This window comes from Pithys albifrons, chromosome 6, assembly GCF_047495875.1.
Source record: "Pithys albifrons albifrons isolate INPA30051 chromosome 6, PitAlb_v1, whole genome shotgun sequence".
NCBI lineage: Eukaryota > Metazoa > Chordata > Aves > Passeriformes > Thamnophilidae > Pithys > Pithys albifrons.
Window position 1 is genome coordinate 24,383,936 of NC_092463.1, and position 25,734 is coordinate 24,409,669.

Genomic DNA, 25,734 nt, shown 5'->3' on the forward strand with positions numbered 1-25,734 from the left:
ATGCCTCCCTCTACCATTGTGGCCCTCAGGATGTGACCCCCCTCTTTGTTCCTCTGCCCTGTGGCTGGGAGGGTGAATCACAGTGATGATCCTTGAGTGATGTACACGAAATCAGATGAAAGTGGGTAATGAGACAGTAACCCAGGGAAGCCTCTACTTCCAGTACCTGCCTGGACAATTTCAAGGGGCATGTGAGACTCCTCAGGTAACAGGCTGAGAGTCCCACACTCATTCTTTCTCCCTCACATTTTCTTTTTGTGCATTCTACACTCCAGTTCATGTTTAGTTGCTGTTGTAGACACCATCTGTGGCTGTATAGTCCTGCTTTATCCAGGCTTTGGGGCATATAGTTTCTTGCTGTAATGTGTGTATAGGACTGCTCAGGAGTGGAGACAGTTAATGCTGATGTGAACTTGGCAGAGGATTTTCAGTGATCATTGATGCCAACAGCCTTTTGCTAATGTTCTTCACTGAGTCTGACTACAAATATTTCATACGCAGTTGGATGAAGTTCACTTTCCTGCAGAAAGGCAGACCTGATGATCTAATTGTCCCCCTGGCCTCCTGTGAGGATGCTGTAAGTGGCCTGAATGGAGTCAGCATATGTGGCAGCACAGAGTTCTGTGTGAAGTTGAAAGATGATGCATAGATTGCTGTTAAAATAAGTGGTCAAAACCAGGGTTCTGCTGAATGCTTCAGAAACAGCATGTAATCATTGCTGAGGCTGTGCATATGCTGGAACTATGTAAAACCCATGGTCTTAGTACTGTTTTCTTGTTTTCCTTCCCCCCAGTGCCTGTTATGGTTGTTTGGCGCTTATTGGAGATAACACTGCAAGATCTTGAAGGCTTTTCCAATCCCGGCTACCTCTGCATAGTAGGGGTCTGATCCTGATGGTGGCCTCTGGCTGCAGAGGCAAAGCAGGGGATGAAGGGCTGCCTTGCGGTAGCTCCTTTGCCCAAGGTGAAGTTAGTGCTGGTGCATCCAGTCAGAGCAATGAACGGTACTTCTGTATATAGGGAGACCTCATGGTACTGGCTTCAAGCTCTGTAGGGAGTGTCAAGGAGATGTCTGTCCCAGAAAAGGAGCAAGTCTGTGAGTAATGCCTGAGAGCTCCTGTGCACCAAGCTCTCACAACATTACAGTCATTATACCTGGGTGCATGCTAGCCACAGAATGAGGAGCAAACTTGGTTTGCAGTTGCTTACTGCTGCCTGTACTTTTTGGAAACCTTAGGGTGTACCTGGCACATGAGGCAGGAGCTGAGGTGTGGATCCAGTGCCCCAGTCTGCGTTTTACCAGAAGTGCACTGTACTATGCCTGAGGGCTTTCTCTGGCACTGTGCCTATTCATCTGTCTGAACTGCTCAATGCCCTTTCTCTCCAAAAAAAGGGAAACTGGCTACTGGTTATGGTGCACTGCAGTCTGAGCTGGGCTGAGGAGTATTTTGAAAAGTGTCAAGTGGCCCATGAGCCCTGTAGCAGTACAGTGGTACTGGCCATCAAGTCCCAGCATCTGTGAGTGTTCTCAGCAATGTTTCATTTCTTAAGATATGTGCTAGCTGACCCAACCCTTATGAAAGTAAATACCCTTATGAAAGTAACTGACCTGTTCCACTGGTAAGGAGACAGAGATAGAAAAGGCAGAGCATTTGTTGAAAGCTTGTTTTGGCATCAGCGTCAGGGCTGAGAATAGGACAGCATGTGGAGTATGACCTAGTTTGAGGTTCAATATAACTTCAGCTTGGGAGGCCCACGTGAGGACATGTCTTCCCTTCTTCTCTGATCTGGGACTGTTTGAGTTTCTTTCCACTTGGAAAAGCTGCTGACCCCTCCATGTGCCCACCCATCCTCTGGTCCCTCTGCAGCCCAGGCTGTTCTGGATGAGAGTAAGAGCTGTGCTCCCGTGTCCTTTCTGCTGTGCTTCCAGTTCCAAGGGGCGGGCAAGCAGTAGGCAACCTGGATGCTCAGGTTGGGCAGCTGCTAGATGCTTCAAAGTTATGAATGTGTCTTTGGCTTACATCATTGTTAGGTCTGCCAGGCGTTGGTGTGTCATGGCACCCAGCAGGTCCCCTTGCTGGGCAGCTCTGCCTGCTGCCTTGGAGGCCCTTGTTCCCTGTGTGATGAGGGGTGATCAGCGTCTGCTCAGTGTCTACAGGGAGCTCCTCAGCAGTCATTCCTGTGGTGGTGACACCAGACCTGGAGGGACCATGCTACTTTTTTTGTTCTCCAGGAATGCTGAGTGGAGAAGCTCAGGGCTGGATATGTCCCACAGACGGTTCACGCTTGAGCCACGTCTTTGCCCAAACTATTGGTCATGGCATGTGCAGCAGGACACATGCAGTTGAGCGCCACCACTCTCTCTCAAGCACCATCCCTCAATGTTGTAAACATGCTGTGCTCCTTAAGCCTCATGGGATTCATTGTGAATTCTTTGTAAGGTAGTAGAAACCACATGGTGTTCCAGCTCTGCAAATGACAACAAAAAGCTTTAAGTAGAACCAGACGTGCTCAGGACCGGGTCCTATGCAGCAAAGCGCCCAGCTATTTTCCCACTGCTAATACTCTTGCTTACCTGGGCCCCATGTTTTGTAAAGTCCTGCCCACTGGGCTTTCATAAGGAAATAGTTGTGGTTCTTCTCTACTCTCCGGTATTACCTACATGTTGCTCCTTTCAACTGCTCACTTTCAGTCCCAGAGGTCCTCCCTGCCTCCATCTCTTCCCATCCTCTCATCCAGGAGGTGATGGAAGTAAGGGACATTCCTGCTCAGGTACTCCCCTCTGCCCCTGCCTATGAGAGCATCCCTGCAAAGCTGCACATGCACCCTAACCCTAACCCTCTGCACATGATAGGCTGTCCTCCCTCCAGGAGCATCGACCTGGTTGGTGGTAGCATCATCCTTCATCTGGAGTTGGCAATTCATGTCTGGAGTTGGCAGTGACAGAGAGTGACTCAGTTAATGAGAGGTTTGTGTTGAACCCAACAGTGGGTTCATGCCTTCAAGACTGATCTTGTCCGCTCAAGCTTGGGCCTCTCTCTGTTTTAGCCTCATACTGCTCTTCCTACAACCTCTGTCTTGCTGTTGGCAGCCAGCAACGTGCTCCCTCCAGTATGCATGTGAGAGATGTAGATAAAACTTGAACTTTAATCCCATGAAGAACTGTGATTCAAGGCCAAACAGCTTTTCTGGAGAAGGTAGCTATTTTGCCTACAAGAAAGATTATTTTCTGATTAAGTTGAGGTGGGAAAGGGCAAGGGCCTAAATATGACTTCCAAGGCGTGTTTCACGAGTGCCAAGGGAAGAATGGGAGCTGTGACAGTCTAAGCAAAGATACCTATGCTGCTGCTTGTTGTGGAGTACCTCAGTAGACTTTGGTTACTGAATGACCTGCTTCAGCTCAGTGGTTTTCTCTTTTTACTGATCAGGACATCTTAAAGTTAAAGGCCTTGTGGACCCTTACGCAGTAAATTAAGGAAGGTTTTCTGTTCTTGGGTACTTTCTGTGAATGTTTTGAAGAAGAGACTCATAGATCTCTTTGGATTGACAGATGAAATACTGAAAATTGGTGCCCAGCCAGAGCAGATATTAGTGGATGCTAGAATTGCTTTGGCTTGTTCTGTTTGCTGCAAGTCACACCAAGGGAATTTAAGTGCCTTCTCCCTATAAAAATATGCCCATGTGAATAAAATACTGATCCTGAATGGCTGGATAACACTTCAAAAATACTGTGCCTTCTTAGACCTCTTCCCCTTTCCACACAGAGTGATTGTACCACTGCAGGCATCTTCATTCATGAACACCAAAACAATCCTCGGCATACCTGCCTCTCACTGGCCTTGGCTCTCCTAAAACGTGAGACCCACAGCTTGAGCTCTGGCACTTCTGTAGTCTCATCTCATGCCATGTGGATGCAGGAGTCAAGAGGATGCCAGTTCAGAGCAGGATCATCTTCTGACCCTGCTGTGTTCGTGTTAAAGTCAATCCAAAAGACAAATGTGCATGTTTCCATGGTTTCTGTAAATTCTGTCAGCATCTCCAACTGCCTTGTCCAGCATTAGAAATAAACTATACTCCTCACTTCATTTCCAGAGGCTTTCCAGAGCTTTCAGGCTGTCTATTTTTAACTTTTTATCTTTTGATGACTGTACTTGCCCATCTACCTAGACATGCAAAAGTTACCTATTCCCAAAACCTGCCCTTCATGATGAGTAATACACTTGGAATAACTCTGGAACTTGTTATTCCTTCTCATTTTAGACATGCAAATACAAGATGTGATCAGAGGAAGCAGATTTAGCTGCCTGCTTGGGCATTGCAGAGCACCTGTTAGAGGCCCAGCACTGTCTCTAATAGCTGTATGTTTACAGTGATCACTACCTGAAAACATAAGAAAGGAGAGGTGGGGAGTATGTCACTGATGTAAAGGTAGTCAAAAACTTGCTGCAGCACAATCCTGCATTTAACACCCATGGATATGATTTGAGCATCCTGGAATTGATATAGTGCTGTGCACATCAGATAAACACAAATTTCGTAGCACCTGAGAGTCCCCAGCCCCTGGGGTCACTGCACCAGAGGCACATAACAAATGCAGGACTGGAGTGCTTGCAAAGGAAGAGCAAGCTGGGAAGCATCCAGTGTGACTGCTGGTGTGCCGTCCCTCCTGTGGCAGGGTTGAGCTGTGAACAGCAACAAGCGACAGCATTTAGGTGGAGAATGAAGTGTTTTCTTCTGCCAAAGCAGCTTGGGACATTTGCGGCGGCGAGATGCTATGACCAAAATTGGAATCAGGCCTGATTTACACCCCAATACCCTGAAGAACCATGAGATCTTTAATGATCACAGGCTGTTGGCCTCCAATTGCTCTCAGGAGGAAAATTACTCCTCTCAGTGCTGTGCCAGGAATCCGACATAATGCCAGTTCAAAAGGGAGATATTCTCTGAGGGATCGCTCATGCTGCAGCATTCATGTAGTCCTTGGGGGTTTCTTTTCCAACCACTTAAACAACTCAGCCCTTGTCCCATTGGTTTTGATCTCAGCTGCTGGTCCATCTGGAAGGAAATATCAGATGCTGCAGGAAATAATTTTATGGGTGACTCAGAAGTGCTGGCTGCAGCGAGACCTTGACTTCCCCTTTTCCTAACCACACTGCTTTGTCTCTCCACTTAGGCCAAATGTCTGTGGCAGACAGTGTTGCCCAGGATGGACCACGGCTCCAGGCACAAACCGCTGCATCAAACGTGAGTATGACAGTCTCAGCCAGTGCAATTCTCACAGTGCACCCCTAAAAAGTGCTGGAGTACTGCTGTGACCCCACACATGTCCCCTGCACTGTGCCAGGGAAGGAGATTGTGAGGTCTGTGGAGGCAGTGCCTCAACTTCCATGTGGGGTTGCCAGGCCATGGGGCAGCCTTTTCTGTCTGCTGGCACAGTCTGAGTACACTGAATAATTGTGGTTTTACTTCATTATTATTAGTAATGTCCATCCCACGCAGGATCTTGTTGGGGCAGGGCATTGCATTGCATTTATGAGTAAGTTTTGAGTCTCAGGTTCTCACTTGTCCTGCTCAGAGCAAAGACAGGTCTGTGAAAGTCCCAGCAGATGGGAACCAGCAGACTGGGGCTGTGCTCATGTGAATGAGTGTTGCTGATGCTGAAGGAGAAATCAGGGCTGCAAATTATCTGCATGATATTAAGGAAAGCAATTAATGGAGTTGGCACAGGGACTGGGACGGGTGGGGCTGAACCACAGAGCAGCACATGGGTTATGTAAAATTGTGGTGGGATGCAGGGCACTCCTGCAGTGCAAAACTGCCTGGTCAGGGCCCTCCTGTCTACCCACAGAGGGAGTAATAAGTGTTCTGCTGTACCAGACTGCCCTGGCATAGCCCTTGGGGCTGAGTTAATTGTGGGCTCCCTGACCCAGCACTGGAAGGGAAGAGGTTTGGATAGGCACCAGTGCAACACATACCAGAGGCAAATGAGCTGTCATCTCCATCCCCAGTAGCTTTGAAGCCACAGACCAGCCCTTGCTATGATCGTTATCCCTGAACAACAGGGCTGCACCACCCATCCCACCTTAGGGCCTTTGCAGAGGACTGCTGGCCCCGTGCACCTGCCTGGTCCTAGGAAGCTGCAGGGATGCCTGCAGCACCCAGTCAGCTGGGAGGACAGGGAGGACAGCCAGCGGGCAGGCTTTCTGGATGGGAACACCCAGTCCAGAATAGCTGAGAGCATCTGCCTTCACTCGAGGGGCAGCAGCTGCCCAGATGTTAAGCAGGGAAAGAGGCTCAGTTTTGTTTGCCACTGGATCTCACAGCGCTTTGGCCGTGCTAGGGTAATTGCATTAGCTATTGCTGTTTGGGAGCAGGAGGCCAAGGGCTGACTCACCTCCCTTCTCCCTCTCCCCCCTGCCAACAGAAGCCAAACGGTAGAGAGCGTGCTGTGCTGCCAGACAGCGTCTGTAAACAGAGCACGGGGCCAGTGATGGCAGCATCCTTCTCTCATTAGGGATTTTGGTAGGAGATGTAGATCTGGGCTTGCAGTCACACAGGCTGCCTACGACTGCTCAGGTGCTGGGCCCTTGTTCCCAAGGATTCATTAAAAGGACAGTGTCAACATGATCAGGCCTGACAATGTCCCCTTGACAGGGGATGGTAAATGTCAGGCAGGACCTAGGACAAGACTGGTGATGTGTAAACACAATTTCATTCCCAGCTACCTCCCTATCTGGGCTTTTCTGATGGAGTTCAAGCTGCTGGATACATTGAGCTGTTTTTAAAGCTGCCAAAGCAAGCTGGACAGCCCATCCCACTCGGTTTCTGCACTGTAATGCTGTTTAATGTCTGATCTCATGGTCTTTGATATGTGGCAAATCAGGGAAGTTAGGGCAGCCAGAAGGAACCTCTTAAGAGTGATGAAACATGGAAAGAATTGGCATTCAGGTGTCATACAGGACTGTGGTTTTCAAGGATTTGAGCCTGGGTAGAGGAAAGAGGATAGGCCAAATTGTTGCCATAATCTACCTCCTCTCACCTACCAAGCCTGGTGGTTTCTTCCTTCACCCATGCTTTTCTATGGACTTTACTCTTCCAACATCCCTGTATATAACTGAGCTCCAGCATAGGAGGATCTCCAGTCTTTTGGTATGTTCCAGCTCTGAGGATCAAAGTGCAGTGGAATTTTCAGTCAGTCAGTGACTGGAAAGATGAAGAAGAGAAATTTCTCTGGGGTCACAATGTCTCCTGGAAAAGTGGAAGTGAGTAAAGGGAGTGTAAAAGGAAGATCTTTCCTGCTTGCAGTGGGCTTGAATTCTACTCTCAGGCTGTCAGGTCATCACACTGAACTGCATGTGGGGCATCCTGTGAGGTTCTAGAGGACAGTGAGCTACATCTGAATGTGAGCCTGAAGAGTTCATTCAACCTCCTGCCTGTTTAACTTTGTCCTGGAATGAGACTCTGGCCATTATGCCCTTAGTTTGGTGGAGAAGAAACCTGTATACGCAAGCGGGCCAGAAACCCCCCTTTCACTGCCCACATTTCAGGGGCTGCAGTGGCTGCAGTGTATACTTGTCAGTAATTTAGCTGCTGCCTATTAGCTCATCATTCTTTCCCTCTGCTTAAGAACAAGGGAATCCTCTTGCTCAGCCTTCCCGTATTAGTTTGTCAGCTTCCACTTTCATCAGAATTATTCATGATGATTCTTTCTTGCTTCTGAAAGTAACACCCCAGTCTGGGATGGGAATGCAGGGTGAGCTTTTTTTTGGCATTGATGTTTTAAAGTTTAAAAGAAATATTTTAATAATTGTGTCAGGAAGAACTAAATAAAGTAATTCATTTTCTGATCTTGTACTGGTCTTGCAGTTAAGATAGTGAAAAAGTGCAGGTATTCCAGGCTGAGTTGTTGGCTCTGCTGTGTCCTCAGTGTGACTTCAGACAGTCGCATTAGCACGTGGAGCTTTTCCACATCTGCAAAGTGACATTCACACGCTCTCTTCTTTTGTCTTTCTTCTGTACAGTGGCTGTAGGGTTTTTTGATCCCTGGTTGTTCTTTGTTGAAGTTCTGTTTTCTCTCTGTTATTCCTGCATTGCTGTTGATCTACCTGCCTGTCAATCTGCACAGATCTCACTTGTGTTAAATTGTCCATCCCTTCTGGGTGTTCTGTCACCGTCAGAGCTGTAACTTAGAACTGAGTTTACATACATAACTTTTCCATGAGAAAGTAGACTAAATCACCCAAGTCCTTAAGGACCTTCCCAGTTTTGCTACGGAGGGGCTAGCCAATGGACAGGTACCCCCACATTTAAATGGGACTGAGCAGAAGCTGCTTACAGTGAAGATCTACACCACCCTCCTAGATGAAGAGCATTTGCAGAGCTGCAGGGACTTATTTAATTGAATGTCGCCTTGAAATGTCATTGCTTAGTCCTGGGCCAGGTGTGCCTGCAAAGCGATGGGAGGTTGAGCTTGGTGGCATTCCCCTCTAGTGGTCCTGCCTGCCTGGCCTGACTGGGTGCTCAGAGCCATGCCGAGGTCCTCCTGTTGTGTGACCTTGGGAGGACTTGCCTCATGCACTTAAGACTAGACAGCACCAGACTTGATCTGTGAGGCCACTACTAGATGCCCTTGAACAAACTAGGATCGCTACTAGTGGTACCATGGCAGTGCTCCAAGTCTCATCATTTTATTAAGAGTTTTCTGATGACTCTTTGTTTTCCCTAATGCCCCAGCTTCTGGAGAGGGTGATTACATGAGACTAAAGCAAGAGGAAATGAGTGGCTGTCATCTTAACAGCAACTGTTTATAGTCCCCATAGCTAGGGAGCAACCTTCTTAGATTAACCCCTGGGTTCAGAAACCAGAAAGCAAAAAGAAAGATTCCAAATACATATATATTTTTAAGTGTCTTGTTTCTTCAGTCAGTGTTATAGTTTTGGGGCTCTGACTGGTGATTTCACACACTTGTCATTTCACATACTGACTGATCCGCACTCCTTGTATTGTATAGCTGGACTGGGTGAAACCCAGTGAATTTTAAAGCTCTTTCAAGTTCTTCCTGAGTCTGTAAAAGCAACTAGAAACGGAATTAATATGAAATATTTCAGCTAGGGCAGCTCCCCACCCATCCTGCTTGAAAAGACCAGAAGACTAATCCCATTCCCTTCTTCCTCTTCTGTATATCAGCTGCCTTAGGGGGTTTTAAAAGTGCCTGGTCACTTATCACTGCTTTCCTGCTGAAGGGCACAGTCTAATGTGACTATGAACATTGTTGGCAGGAATGGTTGTGAGAACTGCTGTGGTTCCAGATCCCAGCATCGTGCTCTGCAGTATTTCAGCATATGAAGTGGTTGTTTTCAATGGCAGGCTTCCTGGACTGGTTGCCTTTGTTAAAACAGGCATTTATTGGGAGATAACAGTAGGGACTGGCAGCCTATTTAAATCACAGCTGAGTTTTATATTATAAATTACATCAACTTCTGGAGTGCCAGACTTCCCAGAGACAGTTAATTCCTGCCTGACTAGCACCTTGTCCCTGTTCCAGAGTCTGCAGCACTGGCTGATTTATTTTACTGGGGGATTTCATCAAAACCTCTGGCTTTAACCTATACAGCCCTATGTGACTTGGGATCTCTATTTCCTTGAGGTCTTCCTCTCTTCCTGAGTATTAACATGGTTATAAATGTCACATGAAACATTCCAGTGAACATATCCCTGATCTAGTTAGGAAAAGCTGATGGCAGGCCATTGTTACGATGAGGGAAGGGGGCTATACTGCTGTGAAAGGATCTCAAGTGTTTGCACAAGGACTTCTTTCACTTGGTGACACAACATCCAATGTATGGATGGCACACAAGGGTAGAGCTTTCTATATGTTTGTTGCTCAGAATCAGTGTTTCTCATGGATGTGCTTGGATCTCATGGGAATGGAGAGCACAGCCAGAGAGGGAGGGACATGCTCATAAAAGCCCAGCTGCATGTGAAGGTCGTGGGATGTCAGATTCTCCTGCAGCCTCCATAAGGCAGTGCTTCTGGGAAAGACGCCTTCAGCAGAAGGAGTTAACTGCATGGGTTGAAACCCATCCATGGGGCTTCCATGTGGCTGGAGGTTAATGTCCGTATTGTGTTGTCCACCAAGGTTTCATTACCCTTTGGCCAGCTGGCCCCTTTTTTTTATTTTGAAGGACAACACTGTTTTTCAGTACCTTTTGAATTACCCTTGCTCAGAACAATGAGCCCGGTCTTACTGGGTCGAGCTGTGGTTTCCTGGCTGCAACTGGCTGGGTTATAAACCCAATTTGGCATCTGTTGACTTGGGAAGTGTGAGGGTCCAGTGTATAATTAATAGCACTTTCCTCCCAGGGTGCAAACTGAAGGTGATGTGCTGTAATTAGGAACACACACAGGCGCGGAGGGTGATTTACACGCAAGATTAATGAACTGTAAGTCCACATAGCTGTGTAGGAATTTGAGCGCAGTGACTCCAAAATCAGCTGGGGAGGGGACAGATTGGGGCACTGTGCAAATGAGACCCCAAAACAGACTAAAGGCAACATGCAATCCCTTGCTTTGGGATTAAGGACCTATTCCTGCCTGGAGCACTATAGGCAATGCAGGAGGCCATATGCTCTCTCCAGGCCATGCTGCTCATTTCTGATCTTTCTGAAATGAGTATTGTTGGAGTAGAGCTCTGCAGAGACCACTGCAGAGAATGGAGGTGACCTTGTGTTAGAGACCCACAGCAGCAGTAACACTGGGACTGTGAAGGTCACCTGCCTGCAGAGAAGACGCGGGACTGTCTTGGTTGCACTGCCCCAGCTGGGTGTCACCACCATGAGGCCCAGTCCTGTGTTCACTAACCACCTTTCTGTGTCTCCTCAGCCGTCTGTGACCCACCATGCCAGAACAAGGGCTCCTGCAGCCGTCCCCAGGTCTGTACCTGTCGCTCAGGCTTCCAGGGTTTCCGGTGTGAAGAAGTTGTTCCTGAGCGGGAGTACCACCCACCTGGTGCCATTGCTGCCTTCCAGCCCCCCACAAGCTCCCTCCGGAAGAGGACCAGCACGACAGGGAGGGATGCCTCCCTGCAGGGGGTTCAGACACCCATCCTGAGGCACATCCCTGCTATGTAAGTCAAACATGATTCCTGACAAGATGCTCCCCTAAATCCTCAGGCAACTAGCACCATGCTCAGTTGGGCCACAGCCTCTGATTCATGAGATCAGGCAATTTGGATCTTCATGGAAATTCCTCCATGGGCTGTGGGAGCTGATGTAAGGCGGTGAGGTCTTGCTATCTCTTCAAAGGACTCAGTTTGTACCCAGCACTGTGTCATGGTCCCCAGGCATATGCAGGAATAGGACAGGCTAATGATGATCCTGTGCAGAAGGAGAACTGTGAAGGTCAGGAGTTTGCCCTTGTCCTGTTGGTGAATAGCTTCATGGTAGCAGCAGGGTGGACAGAGGAGTGGGGATTAAATCTCTTTCTCAAGAGGATATTTTTAGAGCAATATATCCAGGTAGTACCTGTTGAAGAGTACATAGTATGCTTTTAAGTGCTGTTATTAGCAAAGCAATGACACTCAGAGATGTCTCCTGGTAGTTTCTAGCTGTTACTGAGCCATTTGTTCCATATTTCTATGTCACCTTGCTGTGGTTTGGGTCATTTTGGTACAAAGGCAGGTGCCTGCAAATTGGGTACAGAAGCAAGGATACAGCTATTGAGGCTCAGAGAGGTCCATGCAGGAGGGACTCTGTGAGGATGTCAAGTGTGGCATCATCTGGTCCTTTGCTGGGTGAGGAAGAGCTTAGTGCTTCAGTGCACCTGCCTCAGATATGCTGAGATGCTCCTGTACCCAAGCTGCAAACCTTCCACAAAACTCAGTGTTTTGTGACATTCTGCTGGAGCTGTAGGGGTTTTGTTGAAAGAGTCAGTAAGGATGGGAGAGATACCTTTCCTGGGCAAGCACTGCTGCTATCCTAGCAGCTTGATGGGGATAGAGAGTTGGGAATAGTGCCTAGAGAGATGGGGATAGAGAGTTGGGAATACAACCTACACGTATTGTTTGTTTTTTGAATCATCTCTGCTTTTCTATAAGAGGCCGTGGACATGGGAACAAAGTGTTAGGCTGCATCACCTCTAAAGACACCTGTCTTTCCTGCTGCTACTCACTCAGGTTATGGGCCAGAATAACTGGTTTTGTTGGTAATCAAAAAAGATTCCAGCAGAAGCCCCTCAGTCATAGTCAAGAAGACATTACAGCAAGTTACTGATGCTTAGCCAGGAGGTAACTTCAGTTTCTCCTTTATTTCTTTGAACTCCTGACTTTCTCTGTCAATATCACTTGGAGCTGCCTGAGGAGAAACAATTTGGCCTCTGTTTTTCTGTATTCCTGTAGGTTGTTTTCAACATGCCATTGCTCCTAGATTAGCTGTTGCCTTTCTCTCTCTTCCAAAGTGGAGGCAGTGCATGGGCTGGAGACATTACTAGACACTTACTCTTGGCTGTCACCGAAAGGCTCAAATGACTGACAGAGAATTGACAGACACCAAGTAGTTCACTGAAGCTGACATATCTTGATGCCCAAATGAAAGACTATCTGATAGGAACAAAATTCAGGAAAGGCAAGGTGTTGCTGGCAGGGAGAGGTGTCCAAACCCCTGTCGTTGCTGCTCCAGGAGAGGCTCAGTGCTCAAGCAAGCATGCAGCCCTTGCACATGCCTGCAATCCTGGGCATTGCTGACAAATTTTCACGCAGTGATGACCTCCTCCTACCCTTCCATGCCACCAGTCTGTGTGGAGGGACTGGAGGGGAGGGAGAGCAGTGCCCTTGGAGCTACAGCACCTGTTGAAGGCTTTCCCAGTAAGGAATATGACCTCATTCAGAGATAGAGTCTAGTGATCGCTGAGCTGGGATTGCTGAATGCGCAGCTGTCTGACGTACCTTAAAGCCTCTGGCACTGTCCCAGGGAAATAGGACTCTACTAAGGACCACGCCTTGCCGTTCCTCTTTCACTCCTGGTGGAGGCCATAGGGCATCACCTTATTCTGTTCTTCAGTTAGACAGTTTGGCTATTGTCCTTTGCAATGGCCACAGATAGGACATTGGGATGTGTCTGCCACTGACTGCCTTCTGGAGATGTCCTGAAGGATTTGCTGAGGCTGCTGTGCGTGTCTCCAAGAGGTAGATCTCACCACCGCTCTGAGTGCTGTGCCACACACCACTGCCTTTCCTGTCCTGCCAATGTTTAGCAGTCTTGCTTTACAGGCACGTGGGTGGCTGCCTGCAGCCTGTTACTGGTCTGCATCAAAATGCCTCTCTTCAGCCCCTAGGTGTTTTCCTGTGCGATTCAGTCACCTGGTTTTTTTCCATGGACCCTATAGTGTAGTGCTGGAACTGCATAACCGAAAAGTATGGCTGCTATTAGGTGAATTGTTCCCCAAATATTTTTGAGTATCCCCTTCAGCATGCCAACTTCTGGGCTAGCTGAGGAGCCTGTAATAGTGAGTATTTTCAGCCAAAGGCAAGGTCTTGCCATCTTTGCACCTGGCCATGCCCTTCTTCTGCTTCCCTTGCATGAATATTAGTCCTCATCTGGCCTCCGTGTGAGTTGGCTTAGTTCAATGAACCAGCAAAATCAAGGATCATTTTCTGTCACTTTAGTGGACTAAATTGGCTTATTGGAAAGATCGTGAGACCAGAAGAATTGGACTGAATTGCAAGTCTACCAGTAGGGGAATAAAAAGAGGGGACTCCCCTTTTGGTGGCCCGGAAGCCACATAGGTTGATGATTTGTCTCATGAAACCATGCTCTTAGACTTGTCTGAATCTGGAGCCTGCTTTTTGTAGTTGCAACATCATCTCTTTCTATGCCACTACTGAAATATTTTCTGTGCTTCTGCATCAGACTTTTTCCATACAGTTGTAGCTGCAAAAGCAACAAGTTTATTTGACTTCCAAGAATTAGGTGGACCTTGCTTGTGTTTGGAAGCATGAGGATTGGTTCTTAGGCACTGCAAACTTGAAGTCACATTCACTGCAGTCATGTTCACTGTAAAGTCTGAGAGGAACAGCTTGGGTTTTCCAGTCCATAGTCTCCTCCTGGATAAGAGTAGATTGTGCTGGTCAGACTCTGACTTTTTCTTGTCAGTCTGCCATGATCCCACAGGAGCTGGCTTGTTTGATTTGTCAATAAGGAAGACGCAGAAGAAGGTCTTGGTGGTTCGGTGGATGGAGGATGCTGGTGATTCCAGGTCAGTGGTTGTGAGAAGGCTCTTGAGTTCCAGGACAAACACCCAATCCCCAACCTCCTTGTACATTTGTGTTGCTAACAAGTAGGAATTGCACAAGAGTGGGAGCTTACAGACTTCTAAATCTGTTTTGCTCTGCCAAGACAGGAAATCAATCCTCATATGAGTGAATTTGCTTTCTCTTTTTGTTTATTTGTCTGTATGTTGGCTTTATTTGTGTTTGTTTGTATGGAGCTCACCTTCAGAAGCTCTGAAGCCATGCACCAGAACAGTGCTGTATTAGATTCCCTCTAAACATGCAACAAAGCCCATGAATCCTCTACAAAGACGTGGTCTCTAAGCAGAGAGTTGCTTTTGGTTTCAGTGTGTTCTGAAGTGAGTCTTCAAAAGAGAGTTAAGACAGAAGCCAGCTGTGTTATTCAGGAACTGTCTGAATATTCCTGACTTGCCTGAGTGGTGGGACTGCTTTAAAATGATTTCTTAGCCTCAGTGAGTTGGACTTGCTGCTTACGATGACTGCATCTTCACTGTGGAGAGTAGCCTTGTCCGGAGTTAGGAAGTTTGTGAGTCTGTAGAAGCCCACAAAGCCTTAATGAAGAGCATGATCAGACAGCTGCCTCTTTTCATGGTTCTGCTTCTGGTACATATGCTCAGGCTCTCTGGAAATCATGCCTGCAAACAGAAGCAGTGATGCCTTCTGTGGCTTCTCTGCCAGGAGAGCCCAGGCAGGACTGTGACGGCAGGAGATAAGTTAATCAGTCCTCTGTCCTCAGCCTTGGTGAGAAGCAGCAACTCCTTGAGCAACAGAGTTGTACTGGTCATATGCAACTGGTTGTACTGGTTGGTTTGTATTTGCACTTGGCAGATGTGAAGGTTAGCTAATGGATCTGTAGGCATTCCCACTGTAGCTGTCAGATCCATTTCTGGGCATGTTGGCAGTCTTGGGAACGTGGAAGTCAGGCTGAGCACTGTGCTGAGCACAGGTGTCCATGCTGTGGTGTTACATGTAGTCATCGGTGCCTGTGTTTGGAGAGGTACTGGGGAAGAACCACTGCATTCTTGGCTTGCCCATATGGTGTGTATTATCTCTTCTACCTAGGACTAAAGAAAAAGATGTGTTCAATCTTACCTGAGTTCAGCTCTTGCTCAGGGGAAGACATGGCTAGAAAGGCAGCTCTGGGTCTACTTTGCTGACATCAGAGTTCGTGATGTTCAAGCTGTCATTCCTTAAAATAACAGACTAAGCAATGAGCACCACTTCCCAAGTCCCTTCAGCAAGCTAGGGCTCAGGAAGATTTGGAGTCATGTGTCAGAGGGAACCTGTAGGAACCTGTTAGCTGCTGCAGAAGCTGAGAAGCCCCTGCACTGTGCTGCTTGGAACAGGGAGTGCTCGGGGGAGCAAAAATCCTGAGAGCATTAGGGGCCCTCCCACCATGAACTAACTGCAAATCCTCCATCTTCTTGATCTCAGCCTGAATCTCTGCCTGGAGAAGCAAAGCCCTGATGGATGATTGTGCGGGAGGAGCTGCATTTCGGCCCAGAAGCCAAGCTAAATGGAAACAGCTTTGTTTTCCTAAGGCTGGAATATCAACAGAATTCATGTTTATTTAGCAGGGAATGGTAAGGGGTTGTGCCCTTGCCCTTCACCATCAGGATGGATGACCAGCTGCCTCTAACTCTGGGTGTGGAGGGTTCTGTCACTGCCACCCAAGAAGGTCCCTTCTGCAGGAGTGTTGGGCGTAATTCTGTAGCCATCATCTGTGCAAGGGAGCTGTGCTGCCTGGATGGGATATGTATGCTGGATAAAGACTGCCTGGAAAGCAAGGCATCCTTCCTCTTCACAGAAAAGATGTCTGTGACCTGCAAAGCACTTTCTCAGTAACATAGGCAAGGGAAAAGGTCATAGCTGTGGTATAAGGTACTGAGACACTGGGCAGACAGCTTAATGCAGCTAAGCTCTTGAGACCAGGGAGAGTTCTGTTTAGGCAGGGCAGTTGCTGGTAGTTGCCTGCTGTTTTCAGGATGGAAAAGAAAGAAGGCTGAGTTGCAACATGCCTGGCCCACTGACTTCTAATGTCAGAGTCTCCTCTGGAGCGCCCTGGAGGAGACACCTCCCTTCCTGATGAGAGGTTGGGCTATATGCAGCCCTTGAGGAGGGTTGGCCTGGGAACACTGGAAACCTCATGCCAGCATGAAGGCTCTGCCAAAATCTATTCTCTCTCCTGGAAGCGAAGGATGAGAACAGCAGGGAGCAAGCAGACAGCAGGATCCTGAGTGTGTAGCAGAGATTGCTGGATGGAGAAGTATATTTCCCCCTGATTGAAAATTGACTGTTTTGGTGGTAGTCAAATGTCAAGCATGGTCCTTTTCAGAGGGGAGTGGAGCATATGGGTGGATATAAAGCTGTCCACCCTGGAGTGGCCACTTAAAACATGACTTTGAGAACTGTGGCTTGGCAAAATCAGCTTGATGAGCTTGTTATCGTTGTGGATTAGCAGATAGAACAAAAAGTTCACTGGAAGGTCACTTGCTTTTTAAAGATGCTGCTCCAAACAGAAGCAGATTTGTCTTTATTGTTAAAGCAGGATTTGGACCCTCCAGTCTTGCCAGCTTTGAACTTTCCACATTTATTGAGGAAAAGGGGAGCTTGCTTAGTGCCTTACTTGGGTTGCTGTTGAGTGTTCAAGACTGTTTGTCCATGATACATATAGTACTGGGAGGAGGTCTATACTAGCCACAAAGCTTTTGAAGTGCCTTTTGCTCTTCTGCTCGCTTATGGCTGTTGCTCACTGAACATTGGTGAGAGTTACAATTTATTAATCCCCAAATATTAGAGAATATAAAAGCTGCCTCTGGATGACAAGCACACTGCTGTATAAGTGCATTCTCATGGTGTGGTCTGTGGCAGCTTTTCCACTTTGTTTGGGATGGGACCAGCCCAGGAGACGCATAGTGCACGATATTGAATTCTTGGGGTAAAACACTGGTGCTGGCCTTGCCTTCTGTCACTGCGGTGTCTTTATGCTCCTTACTTGAAAGGCATATTTTCTTTCTAAAGTGCTTCCCTTTGGCAATATATAGATAGAGATATCCAAGACACTGTTAAAAAATTGAAAATAAAAGGCCACTGCCAGTCCACGTGAGAATATGTGAAAAGGGGCAATGAGATCTCCATAAACTCCAGATCTCGCTCCCCCTCCTGCTTTGACATAGTCAAAAGCCCCTGGCAAGCTGGCTGAGAAGCCTAAAGATAAAACTCAAGCTATCCAAGAGGAGCATAAATGTAATTTTTCTTACATAAAATTACTCCTATTTTTAAATTACATGATACACCTTCTTCACCTGGCACCAGATAACAGTTTGATCTACTTTCTAGTGTTTTAAAGCTCTCAGCACCATTCTGGTTTACGTGTTTTATGTATTTACTTTGTAGGGGGTTGCGTGCTCTTTTTCAGGCCCCTTTTTTAAACTCCAGAGATGGTCTTCACATTAGACCTGATTCTTCTGCGCCTACTTGGGAGTCATTCCTGTGCAGTTCAAATGCACTTTCCCTTCTAACTGAAAGAAAAAGGCTACTACTGTCAGCTTAATCTGAGACTTCAAGCTAGAGAGCAGGGGGCAGAGCAAATACATTGTACATGTGGTAGGTAAGGTAATACAGAAAATCCAGTTTATAGCCTATTTTATATACTATGCATACATCATTTGGGACATTTATGACAACACAATTTATACAGCAGTTCTATAAAAGAGAAGGATGCTAGGAGAGCACTAAGGCTGCATGATCAAATGCTGGAGAGTTTTTCTAATGCCTGAATTAGGATTGTCATCTAGCTTGCTTTCAGCTCCTTTGTGCATATGGATTATACTGCAGTTTCTCATACCTGACTGTGTGTTGCCTTATTTGGTTTAAGCTGTACTTCAGTGAAATCAAAGCTATTCTCTGTGGTTTTGAATGTTTTCCATAAATCACCAATGCTATCAGGAAATAAGTGATTAATTGAAGTTGATTTGGTACAAAAAGCAATTGAAGTGAAGAACTAGATGTCTCCATATAAAATACACTCGTTCTCCTCTCCTTTCTTCAGAAGCATCCTGAGAAATGCTGCCTTGAGTGCTTGATGCTGAATGGGATTGGTACCCAGCTCTCTGCACCACCTCCTTTTTGTCTCACCTGTGTGGAGCCTCTCTTCAGGAACATGCAGAAACTAAACATATAGGCAGGAATTAAGAAGACATTCAAGCTGAAAAAATGTTATGTGTCATAGCTGAAGGGACAATATCCTCCATGGGAGGAAGAAGTCTGGAAGCAGAAGCTGAAATTTTGCAGGGTAAAAGTGAACAACAAGTTAGGCAGCAGAGGCTAATGTGTGCAGCTGCATATGAGGGACTGACAGTGCTTAGGACTTTGGAGGCAAAAGACCCAAGTCACATGGGTTTTTTTCCTGTGGGTCCTGGGGTTCTGCTCTGACTCAAGGTATTTCCTATTACCGTAAAAGATCTTGACAAATGGGAAAGAATTTTGAGATCTACAACAGGAGGTAGGGAGCTGAGGGTTAATAGATCCATATCTGCAAAACTGAGCGAAATGCTGACCTTGGAGGATAGGGAACATACTTGGAGGCTGAGGCTATCAAGAGAGCAGAGACAGGGTGTATTAGGTTGCCTGTAGCCTTGGCAGAGTGGCCATGCTAATTTTTCAGCAATAAGGCTTTCTAAAAAGCAGAGTGCCAAACCTCTTGCAGGGATGTAATGACAGGTTGATAATGACACTGGAACTTTGCCTTCTCCATCACCTTGGAGCTGTGCTGCAGAGAAGCTGGAGTACAGGCATTGCCAAAACAGGCACAGTGCTCTGGATCCCATCCCAATGAGGATTCCTTGAAATCTGTTCCTCCCTGATGGTCCTTGGTATGGATACCGAAGGCCATGTGAGAGAAGTGTAGAACAGATTCGAGGTCATGGTACCTCTGGAAGCATTGGCTTTGCCACCAGGCTTCATGCATACATGGCCAGGAGTGCTCCTGGTCCCCAGTCAGCCTCTAGTCTTCTGGCTAGTGAGCAAATGGATGGGGCCAGTGCAGAACAGCACAATCTAAAACTCACTGAGAATGCTCATTCTCTGATCCTCAGCAAGGCTAAGACTTCAAGAGTGGGCAGCAAAGGTTACATCCCAACACAGCTCTCATGCATTGAATGCTGCAGGTGAGGGAATCCTATATGTGGCTGGGGATGGAAAGATGTGAGGAGACCTAACCACACTGAGCTAATAGATCCAAAGGCCAGGGTATCCTGCTGGGTGTTCAACGATTATTTTAGCTTAAAATATGTCTTAGATCTACAATGTGTTCTCAGAGTGAGTGGGAGACTTCCTGATACCACCTGCTATAGATGAAAAGCCTTCAGTTCTTCAGATGAGAGCACTACGCTCATCTCCCCTCCTCCCTGTTGCTTTCATGCCCTGGGGTGGGGGGGGTGGGGAGGGCGGTGCAGCCACGAGCTCTTTATCTCATTCACAAGCCTGGGATGAGAGAGGTTTTGCCTGCCCTTTTCTGTCCTGTGTAAAGCAGGGGACAGGCTGCTGGCTCCACCCACTCCCTGGAGTGCATGTGGATGTGAGGTTGAATAGACTAAAATGTTTTTTCAGGGCTTTGAAGCTGGCAGCCTGGTGGAGGGGTGGGTGGTGTTAGTGAACAAGATGGAAAAAACCTCAAAATTGCTTGTTTTCTTAACTGCATTATGGAGGAGATTAGTTGCTCTGCAGGTGATGGTGAGCTTTTCTCTGGCTGATGCCTCTGCATCAGGTTTCATTAGATGGCAGCCAGGCCCTCAGGCTGCAGTTGTTGTGTCTTATGGAAACAGAGGGTCCTTTAAGATGGAGATCTTGGTGTGCGTGTGGCCACAAGGACAGGTCAGTATATTGTGCTCTCTGCTTCCATGCTACTACTCGAAATACAGGTCCTTTGCCTGCCAGATAGGACCCTGTACTGGGGAGCACGGGGAGGAGGGGAGGGACAGAGGAGGCATTGCTGTGGCTGCTGAAGGGGATTGAAACCTCAGTGGGGTGGGCACATTGCACGATGGACAAGCCAGCTCTCCAGCTGTGCCAGCAGCTTATGCCTGGTTTTGTGATGGTACAAAAGCTGTGGCCTTGGGATGATGTCTGCAGTAAGATGGTGGCACTGATGGAGACCTGCATGTGAGGGCAGCTGTTAGGACACTTCTGGATGTGTCTCTTCTCACTAAGGCCTAAGAGTGGCTGTCCAACTGCACGTGGCAGCAGCGGTGTGCCCACTGATTGTGCTGCTGAACACTTGGATGCAGCAGTTGGGGCAGTTTTTTCCTTGCTTCATCCCAAAGGAGCGAGCTGAGTATCACAGGCCAGCCGTTGCAGTTCTGCCAGAGAGTTGGTAGCTTGCCTGGTCTTCCTCACCTTCTAAATTCCTTTTTCACTCTATGGAGTGTGCAAGGTTTGGCCCATATGTGGCATTTGTAATCAAGTAGTCTGGCCTGGTTCCTCTGCTGGCTCCACTTGAAGCTCAGAGCAGTTGCAGGCTGCATTTTGATTTTTCTGAGAGGCATTGACTTGCACTTCAGCTCTGGAGACAAGCAAATTACAGACAGCTCTTTATCGTTTGGCATTTGGAAATCATGGTTCTGGCCATTTTATGGGTCAGTACTAAGGTCTGATGTATCCAATCTTGGGTGTGATCTGCAGCTCCTGGTGACTTCCTGGTCCTGTGCCCTTCTGAACCGCATATTTCTGCGAACTCTCTGGGCCAGGCAGGTGCTGTTCCCAAGCTTGGAGAGCTGGACTTCTTCCACGGAGTCAGTTGCTCACTGCCTAATATGTGAGAGCAAAGAGCACTCACAGAGTGGCAGCTGGCAGTGTGGCATGTGTGGCAGGGGAAGGGCATTTAATGTTATCAGAGAACTGTACAGAGGCGTGTGAGCAGCCAGTTTGGCTAAGGAGCAAGTTAAGTCCCCAGAGACTGGTTAAAAAGAACCTGTTAGTTATTTATGTGCTTAGGGGTTCACTTATGTATGTGGTGTTTGGCAGCTCCTGAGAAGATAAAAATAGAGTTCATCGCCCATGTCTTTCTCCCTCTGTTCTCACACACTACATGACAGGCTGGGAGCCAGCAAGGATGGCCCTGCAGCACTGGCAGTATTTTGGGGGCCAGAAGAAGAAAGATGCCAGCGTGCTGGTGGTGGAGTCTGAGCTAGGTGGCATGGGGCAGACAGCTGGTGAATTTACTGTTCCGCAGACTTGTACATCTGTTCTTATGGTTTGTAGTGAGAGATTCAGAGAAATCTTGGCCAGCCATTGGTGCATATGTCAAGTGGAGCAGGAAGCTGGAGTTACCACTGCAAGATGGCACAGGAGAGAACTCAAAATGAGAGCCATGTGGGCTCTGTGATAGCTTCTTACTAGCCGTGGTGAGGAATAGGGGTGGCACCTGGATACTGGACTGACATGGCTCTTGGGATGTGCCAGCATCATTAAGTATGATGTGAGGCAGGGAGCCTGACACATGTTCCTGGCCATGCAGCCCCACTTTGTCAGTGCTGTTTGTGCCCAAGGAAAAGGGTGTTGTCAGTGGGCACCTCTGCCCACAGAAGCTCTAAAGGTCTTACAGCAGAGGGAGAATTTGGATGACTTGCACCTTGATGTTTCTATGATGGGGTAGATGCCTGTGTCTGGTATCCCATCTGGCATGAGATCTGGCTGCAGGTGTCTGTGAATCAGACACAAAGGCCCTGGGTGGTCATTCCTATGGCCTTCATGATACACAGGTTTTGCTTGGCTCTGCCAGGAAGGTCTTCTGCCTGAGGGTGGCTGGTAGCTGCTTCTCCTGTGCTGATGAACTTTCCTTGCCTTCTGCCAAACCCTGGGGAGCAGGGAGCTTCAGACTTCAGTGTCTCCCTTATTGGAACGGGGGTACTAGGGCTGAAGACAGACACAGAAAGGATGGTGGGAGGCCTGAAGCAGGAGGGTTTCAGACTTGTTTCTGCTGCTCCTGGAGATAATAAACTGAGCCAGGATTTATGGACATAATGTGGGTGGGCTTCAAGTCAGGTGCCCTGTATGATGTGGTTTTCCCCTTCCTCCCCTAGTCCTAACAGAGCTGTCTTCCTTGTCAGCATGTTTGTGAGCTAATTGACAATAAACTTGAGCGCTCTCTAAGCAATGCCTCTCCTGTACTCGGAGGCCTGCAGACTGAGCCATGAATCCTGTCTGCCTGCTGAGGAACCTGTTACGAGTCCAAGAAAGGGGAAGTTTCTGGTTTGTGGTCAATTTGCTGCTTTCCAAGGCTGGCTGCTTCTCTCTCCCCCTGTAGCCACAGACGCTGGTGTTAAGGCAGCCCATTCTTCTGCAATGCTTTAGTGGAAAATCAGCAACTGCTGAGCATTACAAAGGGGGAAGTGATTCACTGGTTTTGGTCCCTGTGGCCCCAAGCAGGGAGAGCGTCTTGCCAAAGGGACAGGCGGATGGACAAGACAGACACCAAGTATATTGTTTGGCATTTAAAATCCAGGGGAGAACCCGCCTGTTGTCCTGGCACTTTATCAGGGGCTGAGCATGACTCAGCCCCTGTCCTGGCTGAAGCCTCTCATCTTGGAGATGCACACACAGGCTGTGTGCTGGAGTTGCTGGTGTGGACTTTCCAGTGCTTCAGTGGCTGCCCTCCATGGGACTGCAGCACGCGGCCTCTCTGGGTGCCTGGAAGCAACAGTTGCATTCCAGGCAGCAGGCTGGTTATAGTTGGAGAGATGGGGCTTTTTGGGTTTCAGCCCTGGGTTGGGAGTTTCTGGACCTTGGGAAGATGGTTTCTTCTCTGAGAGCCGCTTATCTTCAGTTTTGTTTTGGCCAGTCCTGTCTCGCTCTCTTGTTGCTGTCCTGGGAATTGCTCCTTAAGTCTGTGTAGTCTCTGTCATGTCTCCCTGATGCTCAGCATGGTGCAGATTTGTTTCCAGCTGGAATAGTGACTTTCCAATCCTCATCTGTCCAGCCCTTGCCTTGTCTGGGGTTAGCACCCGTCCCCTCTGACCACACTGCCCAGGATTTACTCTCTCCACAGTGCCTCAGGCCATCCACCCTGCTGTGGTCAGTCAGGCTTTGGCAAGGGAGAGGGTGAGGCAGGCTGGATGAGAAGCCAGTAATACTCTTGTGGTACTTGGCTCTGCACTTCCTTTATACAAATAGAAAAAACACCATTTCCCAGCTCACTGGCAGTCTGGCCAAAGTCAACAGTTGGATGAAGAGCAGCCAACAGAAGCTAAATCCAGGAAAGACTGAGGTGTTGCTGCTGGGGAGTGGGAAGTGCTTTGAAGAGTTTGCCACTTTTGCCTCCAACCCCAAAGAGGATGCCTAGTGTTAAATCACTAGGAGAACAGTCTGCCCACCTGGATTCCCTCTGGCTTTTGCTTATGCAGAGAATCATGATCATCAAAAGTGGTCAGATTCGAAAATGCTCTCTATATACAGTGGGTTAGAAAAACAGTATTGTTTTCTAGATGCCTTAGTCTCAGTGATTTAAGCATGTTTTTTCTGATTCTGTGTACCTAGTCTTGAAATTGTAGGCTTTAAAAAAACCCTGATTATTTCAGAAAACAGGAGTCCTTATATCCATCTGTGCAGTTGCTGGGAATCTGCCAGCTCAGTCCTCAGTGGAGAGACAAGATACCACTCACCTTCTCTGGTCAGGGAACAGGGACCTTGCAGGTTCATACGGGACTGGAAGGAGAGCCGTGATATGCAGGGAGTACAACATTTTTATACCTTCTCTGCTGTGACCAAAACCTATTAAAAATAAAATGTTTACACACAAAGGTGCCATAAGCAGATGTGTGGATCCCTTGCTGAATATCATACAGATATGATTTGGATCCTGCAGGCACATGTAGCACTAGAATGTAGGGGACCAGATCTCCCGTAGTTCTTCTGACTTCTAGCATATCCTCAGAGGCTTATGGAGAGTCCAGGTCCTTGACCTGCACCTCAGAAGAGGGCAGCTACAAGTGCTCGTTGGGTAGTTCTGAACTGTTGCAGGTGTGGGTGAATCTCTGTGCACAGCTCCCTCACATCCCAAATCTCTTTTAATTTCAATTAGCACCCAGTAGTTAAGGTATTTCCATGTGGGTGACTGAGTTCTCAGCCAGTGACCTTTTCAGCTGGTAGGAGCATACACATCCATGCTCCTGGAAGGAGAATGCTGCTCCTTTTGCCTTTCTCCTTGACCTGTGTTTTCCCCTGGACAGTGCAGAGACAGTCACCCTAGGACAGCCCAGAAAGAGAGGTGTCCTAGGAGTCTGCATGCTGGTTTTGCCCCACAGGCAAAGTTGAAAGTTGTCAGCCGCTCTGACAGATGAAGAGCAGGGAAACCAACTGCTTGGCAGGTGATTGTCTATAAAGGAGGAGACCACTGCCTCTTTGCAGAGATCTGTGCTGGCCATGTGCCTGGCTGCAAGAGTGGAAGTGAGTTGGGGGAGGCTGTAAGACTGAGTGAATATGAAGCCTTGGGATTTTAAGTGTCCTGGAACATAGTGCTTGAAGTGTCAACCTCTTCTGCCTCTTCAGTGCCTCTTCTCAAGCAGGTGGAGGCATGGAAGATGGTAACACAAGCTCCACACCATGCTGATTTGGAGCCACTCCATCTGTTTTCCATCCTCACTCTTATCCCTGGGACAGCACCACCAAGAGAACCTGGGAACTGGCCAAGCTCCAGCCATATGTATATTAAGATTCACCAAATGGATAAGGGTTGCTAATGGCTTCTGTCCAGATCAGTACTGATGTGGTGAGCTCAGATTCATTTCCCGAGACACTTCAAGCAACCCAGTCCCTGTCTGCCCAGCACAGACAGACTCTGAAGGTTTGGAGGGAAAGAGCTCTTCTGTATTCCCTGACCGTGAGCCAGCTGCTTGGCGTGACTTGGGCCTGGATTGGGACTGACGAATTGAGATGGAAAGATGCCTTTTGCCATTGATTGCTGTTGCCCAGGGTAGAATGGTGTTACTCAACTCAGTCCACAAATCCCAGTGCTCATCTGCCTAGAATAGAACCCTGTAAACAAATTAATTCAAAGCAAATCTGACTCCCCCCTTATCCTCCTGCTGCGACTCACACTGGAATGCTTTGCCAACAGGATCTCAGTAGGATGGCTTTTCCTTAAGTGTTGCATAGCATGGAGTAATGTTCCTACTCCATTTCTCCTTTGTGAAGTTGGCACTGCCCCGTGCAAGTAAGCTCATATAATCCCTTGTTCTTTGGAACTGAAATGCTAATGATTATTTTATTTAAAGCCCTTCATTTTTGGTGGTTTTGTGGGTTTTGTTACAAAATCTGATGATCCTGGGAATGGCAAGAGATGTTCCTAAAGGCAAAGGGTGGAATTCCTTCAGGCAGGCAGTAGTCAAGCTTTGCTACTTGCACTAGCATGCTCCCTTCCTTAAGAAATCATCTGAGGATTTTTGAGCAGAATTG

The 25,734-nt window shown here is 47.8% G+C and overlaps 1 protein-coding gene across 7 annotated transcripts in view; it reads left to right on the forward strand.

The window, feature by feature from the left end:
- The window catches only part of LTBP2 (latent transforming growth factor beta binding protein 2), a 72,450-nt gene that overhangs the window by 3,736 nt on the left and 42,980 nt on the right, over window positions 1-25,734 (forward strand). For all 7 annotated transcript variants that reach the window (XM_071557842.1, XM_071557844.1, XM_071557847.1 and 4 more), the window contains exons 2-3: window positions 5,173-5,243; window positions 10,881-11,124. In XM_071557842.1, coding sequence (XP_071413943.1) covers window positions 5,173-5,243; window positions 10,881-11,124 — 315 coding nt within the window. The remainder of the gene's footprint in view (window positions 1-5,172; window positions 5,244-10,880; window positions 11,125-25,734) is intronic.